At 33.6% G+C, this 13763-nt stretch overlaps 1 protein-coding gene across 13 annotated transcripts in view; it reads right to left on the bottom strand.

Moving 5' to 3' along the window:
* Positions 1-13763, bottom strand: part of CACNA2D1 (calcium voltage-gated channel auxiliary subunit alpha2delta 1) — a 434287-nt gene that overhangs the window by 81760 nt on the left and 338764 nt on the right. For all 13 annotated transcript variants that reach the window (XM_080392375.1, XM_080392376.1, XM_080392369.1 and 10 more), the window contains exons 11-12: positions 9184-9342; positions 3733-3837 (exon numbers count right to left, since the gene is read on the bottom strand). In XM_080392375.1, coding sequence (XP_080248501.1) covers positions 3733-3837; positions 9184-9342 — 264 coding nt within the window. The remainder of the gene's footprint in view (positions 1-3732; positions 3838-9183; positions 9343-13763) is intronic.

Here is a 13763-nt window from a genome sequence, read left to right as displayed (position 1 = left end):
GGAAACTTCAAACAACTGAAAGTGCACAAGGCATGTTTAAGGTCTTTTTCTAGTCACTTGAGTTGAGCAATCCTTCAAAACACAGATTTCAGGGTGCACAATTTGCCCTGAAGAGCTGTAGCTGGTTTTCTATTTTCAACCTGAATTCAAAATTCTCAGGATGAAGAACGCCTACTGGGCCAACGTTTCAATTAAATTTATATTGCTATCTTCAGTGAAGCCATCTGTAGTATGAGTGCAAATAAAACAAAAATTTACCACCCCCATTCCTGAAATGTAGTGCGTGTGTGGTATTTCATACATCTAATGTGAGTACCCCAAATGTCACTGTAAAAGTAAACATGCTAGTTTTTAAATATCAGGCACTGCATGTAGTTGCAATCTGTGACAATAAAATCTGGCTTTATAAAGGGAAAAAGGCATGCAAAGGTGAAACACAATGTGATTTTTCACTTCAAATAGATGAAAACTAGGAATGTTCCTCCTCAAAATTGTGAGACAGAAAAATATTTCAAATATATCTATATGTTATTTCAAACGGATTAAACCCCCTTAATTTAATGGGGCAATTTTCCAGCTGCTAGTTTCTAGGCTGCTCTTTTAGTAGTTTCTAATTGTATATTGCATTCTTTCACTTCTTAACTTGAAGGTTGCACTATGGGCACTGCAAAAAAGTGTACTAAGTCATGTCATCTGATGGGCCAAAACTTATTGAAGCTTCTTGCATGCCACAGAATTGCAAAGTAACTGACATGAAGAAGAAAATACTCGTAGAGCTGAAGCGATTTTACATCAGGAGGATGAAAACAAGGATGAATAGATTTGAACAAATGGTCTTTTGTTTGTAGAGGAAAAGGAAAAAAAAAAAGTAAGTTTACAACAAAGTGTACCCAAGATGGGAAAAGACTGACTGTGATCTAAGACAATAAAGATTCATCTTTTATATACTGTATGCAAAACACACAGAAAAATGTTTAAAAAAATGCAGAGCAGGCAAGAAAAGACATCAGCTGATAAATATTTATACTATGAGTTGCTACTGTGGTAAAAAATGGAAAAAATTTTGACACTTCATTCTGAATAGTCTCTCTACAACTGATAATTATAAAATTGGTCTTACATTCAATGGACTATTTGTGAAATACATTATAAATTAACTGCAGTAAAGACAACAGAATCTAGCTTCGCATATCTTTAAATATGTCATCATTGAATATATGAAAGCAGGCTACTGAGCAATATAAGAAGGTAACACTATGTTTGTGATTATGACTTTACAAAATTAAAAGTATATGTTAGAATTATTAAATAATTAAAAATTTATATATTTATATTTAATAAAATTTATATTTAAATTTATATTTAATAAAAATAAAATTTATATTTAAATTTATATTTAATAAAAAAAATTATTAAATAAAAAAAATATATTCATGTTAGAATGTGTCTGTCAATTATCTTATTATGCCCTAGTGGATTAAGATTAATATTAAATTACACAAAGACAGAATAACAAGAGAGCTCACATGTCATCATTCCAGAATCAAGTGTAGTCTTACTAAGGAGAGCATGACCATAAATACATTTTGTATTAGTCTCATTTTTAAAAATATTAGAATGTTACGAAAGATTGTAGGGGTGGAGGTAGGGGGTTGGGGGTGGGCAGGGTCGTTCATTATGATTCCTAAAAATTAATTTACTAGTTCAGTCTCATTACAAGTTTTTCAATCATAAATTTCCCTTCAACACCACAAGGATTGCTACTGATTGAAAACTGTGAGGAGAAAGCAAATGATTTGTCAAATTATACCTGCAAAAACTTTCTTAGTATTTCTTGTACTTCCAATGTCACCTTGGAGAAAACCTATAAGGAATGGCATCTAGCAACCCAGTATTTTATTAGACAAGTAATAAAATGTAAGTGCTTACTAAAATTTTAACATTTACATGCATAGAACTTAATCAAGTGTAGGAAGTTTACCTTGCAGTGCATCTGCACTTCATTTAATTATATAAGAAAATATGCTTAAATAATCAGAAATCCATACAGTGACCATTATACCTTTGCTGTATATAATAAAAGCCAAAAACTCTCATCCACTAAAGCGAACATGAACACGAGAGTGTATTGTACTATATACAACAGTGTCTATATAAAACCAACCCAGAGCTTGGCAGAGAAAATTTACAGTATTAAAGGATGCAGAAAAATAACCACTTTAAATTGGTAAATCCTACATTTTGTCTATTATACTTCACAAAATAATCAATTTTCAGGCATGATGTGAGTAAGACTACAAATCTCAGCACTGTAAATCTGCTTTGTTGTTTGGACTGGACATTTAACTATACTTTCCTCCTAACACAGCAAATGAAATAGAAAATAATAAGAAATGAATCATACAACTTCCCCCTTATGCACGTGTTCCCTTTAGCCGATGTTTTTTGTTGTAACACTATAAAAGCTACCAAGTCCAAATTTGAAGAGGAATCTCTGCATATATTTTCAGAACAGAGCCATGCATGTCACACAAGTTGCTACAATTTCAGTTCTTCCTTTTAATTGTCAGTTTATAAAACACTTTCAGCTCAGACATGAAGATTAACTAAACCCTACCACATCATTCTATGTGAAACACTGTTATAAAGCAGACACAAAATGACTATTCAAGGTCACTGAGTGTATCACTATTTGGTGTCTTGCATTTCTAGTTCCTGTTTTGAAGGGACTGATTCAAACATAGGATTTCCAACAAAATACTTCCACTGCTTTATAGACGAGCATCCGTGGCAACTGTTAAAGTGTCTTGGTGAATTGTAACCTAACTACTAGATGATTTTTTTTGAAAACAAAACAAAACAAAAATACAAAAAACCTAAGCACTAGAAAAGGTAAATTCCTAGTTGTTGCATGAATCCAGCTCATACTTATTTAGAAAGTGATTAATCTTCTAAATATAACGACTTGCACTGAAACTTAGGAAAGAATTTAGAAAGCTGTTTTATTTTACACGCACACACACATGCACACACACTCATTAATTTTTACATCTATAAGTATGCAAAAGCCAGATCAGAAATTTGATTAAATTAAAAACTTCAACCTAAAACCAGCACAGCTAATAATCCAGTCTAATCTGAACACAAATCATCCAGTGATTCTCATGTCAAGCCCATAATGTTGGTTGACCAGCTGATCAAATTTTATCAGTAGAAAGCCATCCCACTCTTAGTTAATACATGCAAAGGTATAATTAGCCTCACTGTGAAAAACATGTGGGTTTGTTCCAGCTCAAATCTTTTCAGATTCAGATTCTAACACTGAGTTGTGGTTTTGCCTTTGCCTGATGAACAACAAAAACCACACAAAAAATATGCACAGTGAGGAGATCTGGATATATCTCGTATCATTTAACTGTGTTCTGCTTCATAATGCAAGTTTTACACTAATACAAGAAAAATATCAACAAAAAGTTTAATTCTTTATGGTTTATGGTATACTTTTGTACTGCTTGACATGAACGAGTCAAAAGGTATAAAATATTAAATATATTTAATGTTTTTTAATAAATATTATAGATTAAGAAAGATTTAAGTGCTCTAAGGTTCAATACTAATAGGTTTTTTAAAAGTATCTCATACACATACCAAAAATATTTTCATTTCCATACTTAAATGTTCCTCTCTGTGCTGTTGTACTTTATGTAGTGAAATCTTACTTATATCACTTACTTTTTTGTCTTCATTATATTTGTGGAAAATCTCTTGTGCTCTTTCTTCACCACCATCCGTAAACAGCATAATAATCTTATTGCAGTTAGCTCTAGAGACACTGTGCTGTAGAAGACACAAAGAAAAGTGTGGGTTTTTTTTAATTTCAGGCTATAAATAATAACAACTGTTGTATTTGATGGCTTTCATATCAACATGCTTACTACTTAAACATGGATTTTAGGACTTCATTCGATAACCACTTCTGAATGAAAAATAAGATAAAATAAAATAAAATTAAAATAAAATAAACCCAAAACAAACTGGGGTTTTTTGTTCCATGAGACTTAAATATGACTCATTTCATATCTAGTATAACCCAGAGGAATGAGGATCTGGTGGTTCCTCTCACCTCCCCCAACACAAGCAAAACTCTTCAGCTCACACCCATCACATCCACCCCACAGCATTCCCATACAGATATTCTGCAAGAGGCTTGTACAGTGACGGCCTCTAAATACTTTTACTCTTTTCTCATCTTTACTTTTTTTCTTATCCTTACTGTCCTTGTGGAAATTTGGGAACAATGACCCTCTAATGAGTTACTGAATAGTCTTTTTTTTTTTTTTTTTTTTTTTTTCCTGCTGGATTCCTTCCTACTCGCAGAAACTATCAAGCTCACTGACAACATAAATGAAAAATCTGGTAACTTAGGCATCCTATAGGTACATCTAAAAACCTGTACCTTATAAAATTAAAAATAATTTTGCATTTTCTATTTTTGTCATATCGCTTAAAATAAGCTCCATCTTCCACTTCTTTAGTTCTTCCCTGATTTTTTTTACTATTTTTAATACACTGAAATTAATAGCTAAATTTTAGAAAAGTACTTTAGAACTGGGTTTACATAATATATTGCAGCCAAGATACAGTGCCTAGAATATTAATATCTCTCCACCACCTACTTTTCTAATTAGGTTGAAACTCAGAGGTGATGAACTGAGCATGTTCCACTATTTCTGAAGAGCAAGCCTGGAACAGAAAGAATTGAGAAGCTGTCTCTGACTCTTAATTCAGCAGTCAGTTACTAGTAAAGTTACCGAGAAAAAAACAGTGTGTTGTGCAAAGGAAGAAAAACATCATTCCACAGCCAGAACAATAGAGATGAATATGAATTTTGGCTCCTTATGAAAGGAGCCAAAGGCTTCTCCTTTGGCATTCATCTTCTTTCCTGATTCCCTAAAAGTTAAGAAACTAATCTAAGCAAATTGCTCATTAATTTTACAGCCAGCAGTCCTTGTCCTCTGTGTTGCATACAAATGGTCCTAGCCAGACACTTCTTGGTACTTCTGAGTAGTTGGATGTGACAGAGTAAAACCCTTAGAGATTCATTGAAAGAAATTCCACTTCCCCTTCCACAAGCCTGAATTTTGCTATATGAATTTACTGTGCAGTCAGAAAAATAAATAGGAGAGTCATCCTTGCAAGGTACCCAGTTCCTCCTTGCTATAGTCTTTGTGACTGGATAGTGACTAACTTTCACTTGCTGGTAAGGTGAGGTGATCCCACTCCCCTTTGTCACTTTTTATCCTACTCTCTGATCTGATTTCTTGTTCTTCTGTAATAAAAAGACCAAAACACCAAAGCCAGCCCTCAAACATCAGCCCATAATCCTCAATATTGCAGCTCCACAGTTCTACAATGCTCCCAGAAAACTAAAATACAAAACCTTCACTTCCCATCACCATATTAAGAGATGAATAATTGTTCCTCAGAGATGATTTGTACTGGTAGTTCAATATTCAGTGAATAACTACTTATTTAATCATTTGGAAAAAAAACCAACCAAACAAACAAACAAAAAACAACCAAAAACAAAAAACAAGCCCAAAGATTTTCTTACATCTAACAACATATAAAATCCATTTGAAATCAATACATTCTCTCCAATTGCATCAGCTCACTGTGTTTCATTTGGAATTAAATAATTTATGACCATCTGCTTGTGAAACGTAACCTACAAGATATAGCTTTGGGCTGCAATCTTTTCAATATTAAAAAAGTAATAAAAGTTGAGCTGGATACTTCATAAATAAACTCACCTACATTTACAGTGATTTAATATACAGACCAAAATAAAATCAGGGGGAAACCAAAGAGATGACAAGGAAGGTGACCAAAGCCTCCTCATATTCTAAAGCTTTCCTATTGATTTTGAAATGAACACTGCTATGGGCAAATGTGAACCTGCACAAGTAAAATGTGAACTTTGAACTGAATAAAGCAGATTTTTTAAAAAATTATTTTTTTTAACTATATCAGTTACTTTTCTAGTAACTGACTGCTGAATTAAGAGTCAGAGACAGTTCTCAATTCTCTCTATTCCAGGGTTGCTCTCCAGAAATAATAGAACATGTTCAGTTTGTAACCTCTGAGTTTCAACCTAAAATTCTAGTGGCTTGCTTAGCATATGCTTATATAGTGTGAGAAAAATGCAGTGTTTTCTCTTTATCTCCTAGTACTTACAGAAAAGCATTTACTTACACTACACCATTTAGATATTGAAGTCATGCCATGGAAAAAAAATATTCAAGATTTTAGCCTCCAAACAATATTGGAAATATGAACATGAATAACAAATCATATGATATTTTCCCACCATAAAAACTTTACATCCTGATGAATGAACTTAACACATCAGTCTCTTACAAAGGATCAGGAGGAAGGCAGTATTGCCTTTACAACACGCCTTTTTTTTTTTTTTTTTTTTCTGCCATTTGCACAAAGATGGCTCAGGGAGTAAATAGAAGTGATTTTGCAAAGCTGTTAAAGTAATTTCATCATTTTTCTGAAGAGTTTGCCTCAGCAGTCCCATGGATGGCTCTGCCCTCCCATCGGAGACCAGAGCTGAAAAGGAATGTGTTGCCTATACAGCAGCTTCGCCAGGACAAAAAAACACGGAAGAATAGACGTTGGAACTGAGTCTCCATATTCATGTTTAGCTTGCTCTTGCACTTGATTGAGGCCTTTTTTTTTTCTTTCTTTCAAAACAGCAAACAGGACATGATCCATTTTATACTGTGCATATTTCACATCCCTAAAATTAACTCATTAATTGTCAGGTGGGGCTTATATCTTATGACATAACACTTTAGGAATGCTTTTTTCATCATGCGTTTCATGCCACTGACAAAGGAAAAGCTAAACCAAACCAAAAATTAACCACTCAAGAAGAGATGATTTCAAGATCATTTTTTTGGACAACTTGTAGGTATTACGGTATCGGATAAAAAAAACCCTCCTGAATTGCTGAAGCTAAAGTATTATTATTTTCAATGAAATAGCAACTTTATATAACACTAAATAACGGAAAAATATCGCATATAAATTATGGAATAAAGATTATTGATAAACACTTCAATTAGTATGTTGAAAAAAACCTTAAGTGTCTATTTCCATCAGACACTAAGTTTTTTATGGCACAAGTGAAATATTACTTTGGTATTCAGCAAAATTGTTTGCAATAACTGTGACCCAGAAGCAGTACCCACAAAACTGTTATGAAAATTTGAGCTGTTAAAAAATATTCCATTTCCATGGACCTTAAAGCAATTGGTGTGTTTGAATTCATAAATACACAACTGGAAACTATCCCAAAGCATATTTTTTATTATTTGTCTAAGCCTGTATTATATCATCCTATTATATTGTCTTGTCACCAGAGTCTGGCACTAACTCCATCACCAGCCCTTTACTCTTCCTGCCAAATGGATTTGTCAATATCTGGAGAGGACAACTATATTTCTATAACCTACTGAAATCTTTTAATTTCCCTTGATATAAACATCTACAATGTCCAGCCATAATTTACAGGATTATGTGAGGCTAATCACACCTCTGCCTCCAGTTACACGAGAGATGATCCCTTTATGAGACTGATCTCCAACCATTTTTTTAAGCATATTTTAATTTTACAAACAAGTACGCTTTGAGGTTTCCCATGTGTTCAAGTCTTCTTAATACTGCGTGTTCACAAAGTATGTATCTGGTGCTGCATCAAATGTAATACTTAATGTTAATCAAATATAAATGTTATTAGGAACATATTTGGCAAAATTTCATGTGTCTTCCTAGTTGCCTCTGCATGAGATGGGAACAGATGCATAAAAAGGGGAAATACCTTCCAGCCTGGTCCAAAACCATCCAGCAGCCTTTAAAATACTGTTCACGGTTTTACACAATCATCAGCAGAGGGAACCCAATCATTTCCCCACCAAACCTGGATGCCCCATCCCTGGAAGTGTTCAAGGCCACGTTGGACAGGTCTTGGAGCAACCTGGTCTAGTGGAAGGTGTCCCTGTCCCTGGCAGGGGGTTGGATTAGATGATCCTTAAGGTCCATCCAACCCAAACCATTCTATGACTATGAAACCCCTCTGCTAACCTAAATAGTGATCTACTGAGAAAATATACTTGGAAACATTGTATTTTTTTTCCTCCATCAAAATTTGACAAGGTTAGAAAATTTTCAGTCAGCTCCAGCCCTACACCTGCATGGCATGAAAGCACTTTGAAGTCCAGAATCTGAAAGGTTAGGGGGAAAAATTAAAATTTGTATACTGATAGATATATCACTGATATATTAAAAAAATAGTAATAAAAAGAATAGATTTCATATTTGTTAAGCTAGATCCTTAACTGCTGTAAATTGGTATAGTTTTATTTACACTAAGGTCAAGACTCAATACGCAGTCTTTATGAAGGTCAAAAGTAGATTATTTTTTTTTTAAACAGCTATGCAAACTGTTTAAAAAATTACTAATAAAACTCAACATTTGTGGTGAATGAGAAACAGTACTACTTCAGAAAGCTACTGCTTGGGTGCAAATTAGAAAGTACAATGTAATTTAAAAATGGAAACAATACATTTGATTTTTGAGGAAATTATGCTTTTTATACATGAGAAAGTAAAAGGAATTAGAATACTCTCAAGGTGCCTAATATTCCTCTATTAACTAAGTCATTTGCTCCCCTCTGTCCTGCTTAAACCATGGCCAACTATTTATGACTTGTAATAAGTTTGAAATTGTAGATTAACTAAACAGTGCTAGGAGATACTGTAGTAAAATTGAAATAATAACACTATAACATAGAGCCTTCCATTTTAAAACTACCTGCAAATCAACCACTACCGCACCTATATGCCAACTGAGAATCACAAGTTAAATAAAAACTAGCTGAATGAATGAAGTAAAAGCAGTACAGCACATTGAAAATGAAATTTATTCCCGAATCTTAGCAACCTGGTGGGTGATCTGCAAAGAAAAAAAAATATTGTTGCGATAAATTTACTTGCTAAATAAAGGTTTGCATTTCTACACCTTAGTTACACAATGGAAGAGCATGCAGTGGCCATCTAAACATTGAAATTCTCCTTCACTTTACAGCAAAGAGAAATTACTTTCATACTTACATTTAACAGCTGTTCAAAAGCATAGCTAAAGCCTTTTTTGTAGTCTGTAATTCCTTTCGCAGAGATTTTATAGACTGCTTCTTTCAGCTTCTTCTTGTTCCTCACATTAGCTTGGACAAGATGATTAAAGCAACTGACGTTCTGAGCATTATTGTTAAACTGTAAAATAAATAGAAATAGTATTAAAGACAGTTAATTCTCTTTTCTAGGTACTGCACTAGTAAAGGCTAATGTTTTCTTGATCCATAAGATAAGGCATGTCACACCTGGGGTTTAATTTCCACTACACTGAGAATGTCCAACAGTGTCTGGACGTTTCAAAATTAAAAATACTTATATTTAAAAATAAAAAAGTATTTGGTGTTGCTCTTTATCACAATCAAAAACCCTGTACTATAGTGGAAAAATTCCCTCAAATTTTGTTTCAAGCTCATGTAATGAAGACTGAGAAATGCAGACTTAGGGAAATAAAAAAAAAAACATGGGGAAGTATTTATTTCACTTTTGTTAATCACTGAAAAATATTGGCTGAATTACCAGGTGACTTCCATATTGCACGTATTAGTCAGCAGTTTTACAGTGAAACTTGCAGATCATAACCAATTACTACATACACCTTACAGAAAATGAAATACACCTCTGGGACAAAGAAACCACTTGATGGTATAGTTGTAAGAGGAGAACACATATTTGTGCTCTCTTACTCACATATCCGCAAAGACTACTCCCTGAAAAATTCATTTATACAAGATTCTGACATTAATTAAAAACATACATAGAAAATTTGTGTGCAAAATACTCCTCTGGTCAAGTAAAAATCAGTTTATGATCCCTTTAAAATCTGTCTCTCTACAAATATACATACGTACACGTATAAGTACAAATATACATACATCCCAGTAGAGAGTGATGCAGAAATACATCTCGTTTTTTAGCTACCTCTGTATTTATCTATTTGAAGTCAAAGACAAAACTCCTTTTGAAAAAAGCTGCAGCATGCACAATTCTAATTGGAGCTTTGAATGAATGTGCATATTCTTGCACATAATCTCTGCTTAACTCTATTTGAATGAAAATCTCCTTTTAACTACAACAAAGTGATTTTTTTAAGATATTCTTGACTAATATTACTAAAACTGTTGTCTTGGCCACATTTTAAACTCTTTTATCTATCCAGATTTCTTGTGTTAGCTTTTTTTTTTTTTTTATCACTAGCAAATAAGATGTTCAAAAAACTCTGTAAAACTCCACCTCAGCAAAGGCACTAAAATCCAGACTTTCTAATTTATGTTTCAGCTGAAAACAGATTATTATGCCTCTTCCTGATTAAGGGTCTTCAGTGAAAGTAAATGTAAATGTAATTTTATGCTGTCAACCTGGTGCAAAGCCTCAAAACAACTTAAAAGTCAGGCCTTGTTGGCTTAAGTCTCAATACTGTTAATTAGTTCAATAGTACAGTATAGAAGATAAGGTAAATAAGGTCACAGATTTCAGTAACTGCTCAGACTACTTATGTCTAAAATGAATCACTAAGTACCAGGCACAAAGTACAGAAAGAGAACTGTTACCAGCAGCAAACATCAACTTGCACTGTAATTGTAGGATGCCTACAATGAACAGAACTTAAAAGGATGATGGGATTAATAATATCGAACAATTTTTAATTCAGTTCAATAGGATGTTTAGGAGGTATGCAGACTTTTCCATGTCCTGGAATCAGATGCGTACAGATGCAAGCTCCTTGCTCTAAGGACCAACCAAAATATGAACTACCAGTACTTTTTATGAAATGTTCACTCTAATCAATGAGACTTTTGCTATCAAATTAGTAGGAGCAAATGCATAACAGCAAATGTAGTACAGCTTGTGGCAGAGATGACTGACAGAGAAAAGCATCATCCTCAGGCTTAGGCTTAGCCTAATTTGTTCCAGATCCTTCAAAATAGCCACAGAGCAGCAACTGTGGGGTTTTTGGCTGTAAGTGAGCAAATCCAGAGACTATTATGAGAGTGTTTGCTATGCTGGATTCTTATTTACAGTTCCACATGTAATTCCTTATTCTCACAAAAAGGATGTGTCAAAGTGCCCCATAAACTAGAGACTTTAAAGCATGAATTTGCCTCATGTTCTAATATCATTATTGTACCACAAACCACTCCTGCATGTATGTAGAACCTAAACAAGAAACCCCACTGTTTTCATTTTGAGCATTAAACAAGAAACCCCACTGTTTTCATTTTGAGCATTAAGTAATTCACAACTAACCTAATACCTTGTCATCTTCATATTGTATTCATTTTTCTAGGGAGCTTATTTTTGCTCATGGGATTCCTTGTGAGCTAATACTGTCTTTTGGCGAGATACTGATATTTTTATGGTATAGTTGCTGTTTTCCTGAGGATCGTATCAGCTAAAAAATTGTATTGATTGTTGCCAGGCAGAATATACTATGACAATACCCATATAGGAATCTTCATACATCTTTTTAATGAATAAGGACAGTTATTACTCTGTCCCAATTTTATAGCTCAAGTCTCCAGATGATTAGAATCTGTGGGAGCAAGTTATTCTCAAAGGACTCTATGCAAAGTTTTCTGTGGCCCTTTCAATCAATACGCAGTTCCCAATGTGTCACAAGGGGACAACTGTTTCCAAAAACATGCAAAAGCATGAACAAGTGCTTTAACTTTGAAAAATGCACTGTTATATTTGATCAAGTATTCTACAGAAGTCAGTTGTATACAATAATACTACAAAGATTGCTTATTTACTTTTGTTATTTATCAGGGCTTTAGTTTTCATAATACCACAACTATAAACATAGGATCACGTATCTAAATTCTTTACAGTAACAGAAGTATGAAACCAGCGTGAGATAATGATGATTGAAAATATTTTCCAATTCTCCCAGTGTCACTATGCAAACTTCACCTTTAAAAAAAATTAATGGAATTGGACTACATATAATCAAATTTTCAACTTTAATTCCTTTAGTGTATGCCATATTTCCAAGAAAAGAATATTTTGGTAAGAGCAACCTTCCATTGTGATTAATATGTAAGACTTCCAGCTGAACCCTAACATTTCCATTGTGCGATTTTAAAAGATAGTTGTTTTATAAAAGTTCTTTCCCCAGACACAAACAAATTATGGTAATTAATTTAGTTTTGTTTCCTCTCAATATCATGTGAAGATTTTTATTTGCTGTGTAAAAGCAGTATGAGATGTTCACACAACTGTAATCGATTTACTTTGATGCAAAACACTGACACACTCAATGGTGCTTCTTACAGAAGTTTCTTACAGAAGTAACCAATAAATCAACCAATGATTATTATGTACAATAACCATGTGGGAGTGAAAAACATACCATGCTCTGGAATTATTTCAGCTTGTCTTGACCTAATTTTGTAGCCATGACGGGAAAATTACTGATGTAAAGTAATTTTAAAAAGACAAGATCTGAAAATTGACTCTAATCGTGAGATGGGATGAAAGAGCAGATCTTGTACTTGGAAACTAGAAGAAAACCACTATCTGGTAGGTAGCTCTGCTCTACACAAGTCAATTTCATCTGAAAACTTAAGAGTGAAAACACTGTTCTGCTTCACCAGCAACATTATACGCAAATTTTTAATGACCTAATATAAAAGTAACCATACATTAAGTCTTATGGTCAGTGCCTGCCTTGTCTTGGTCTGTAGCAAACAGCAGTTTACATGTTCAAGTGAAAATCTAGTGACAAGTGAAAATTTCTTCCTGAAATGCCACTAACGTTAAACTGCAAATGTAAATTGCTTGCTAGCAGTCCTGCAAATGTATCAGGGTAATTATTTCTATGAAGGTCAGGTATCTAGCATATGGATCAGTAATTACAGATACAAAAATGACATTTTAAAAATACTGGCTCAAACTGTTTAAGCAGCTAACAAGTAAACTGTACTGTACTTACACACGATGTAAAGTGAACAAACGGTCAAGGTCAAAACATCTGCATCTATAGATTGACAAATACTGATGTAAAATGAAGGAGAGAAATAACACATTTGTAGAATGGAGAGCTACATTAACCAAAGCCTGCAAATTCTGTAATTTAATTGAGAAAATATATGACCCAGCTGTTTTCAAATACATCAGTCAACATTATTGTTAACGCCAGTCGACAAAGAAGATGAGAAGAGTTTTTGATTAGATAAAGGAATTAGTAGATGGAACAACAATCCTCCAAAATGAACATTTACCTGTTTGCAAGGGGGTGAAGGCAAGTCTGAAGATTGAAATATGGCTAATAAGAATGTCCAAAGGGGGCAAGAAAATTCAAGGCTACATTCAATTAATTTGAACTCCAGCAAAATACTGAAATAAATGATTTCAAGTGTAAAAGGCTTCAGATCACCCTTAAAGCTGGCTTTTCATAATACTAAAATACTTTTACTCTTTAACCAGCTGACCATGTGACAAATACCAGGACTATCCATAACTTAACCAAACTTTCAGTTTGAGTCAGCTTTCAGTTACACTCATCTGAAATATATTAGCAATAGTAGCATTAAAATTTTTCACACATTAGGATACCAAAA

Source organism: Falco punctatus (assembly GCF_963210335.1).
Source record: "Falco punctatus genome assembly, chromosome: 6".
In the NCBI taxonomy this organism is placed as follows: Eukaryota; Metazoa; Chordata; class Aves; order Falconiformes; family Falconidae; genus Falco; species Falco punctatus.
This window is presented reverse-complemented; position numbering and strand designations above follow the sequence as displayed.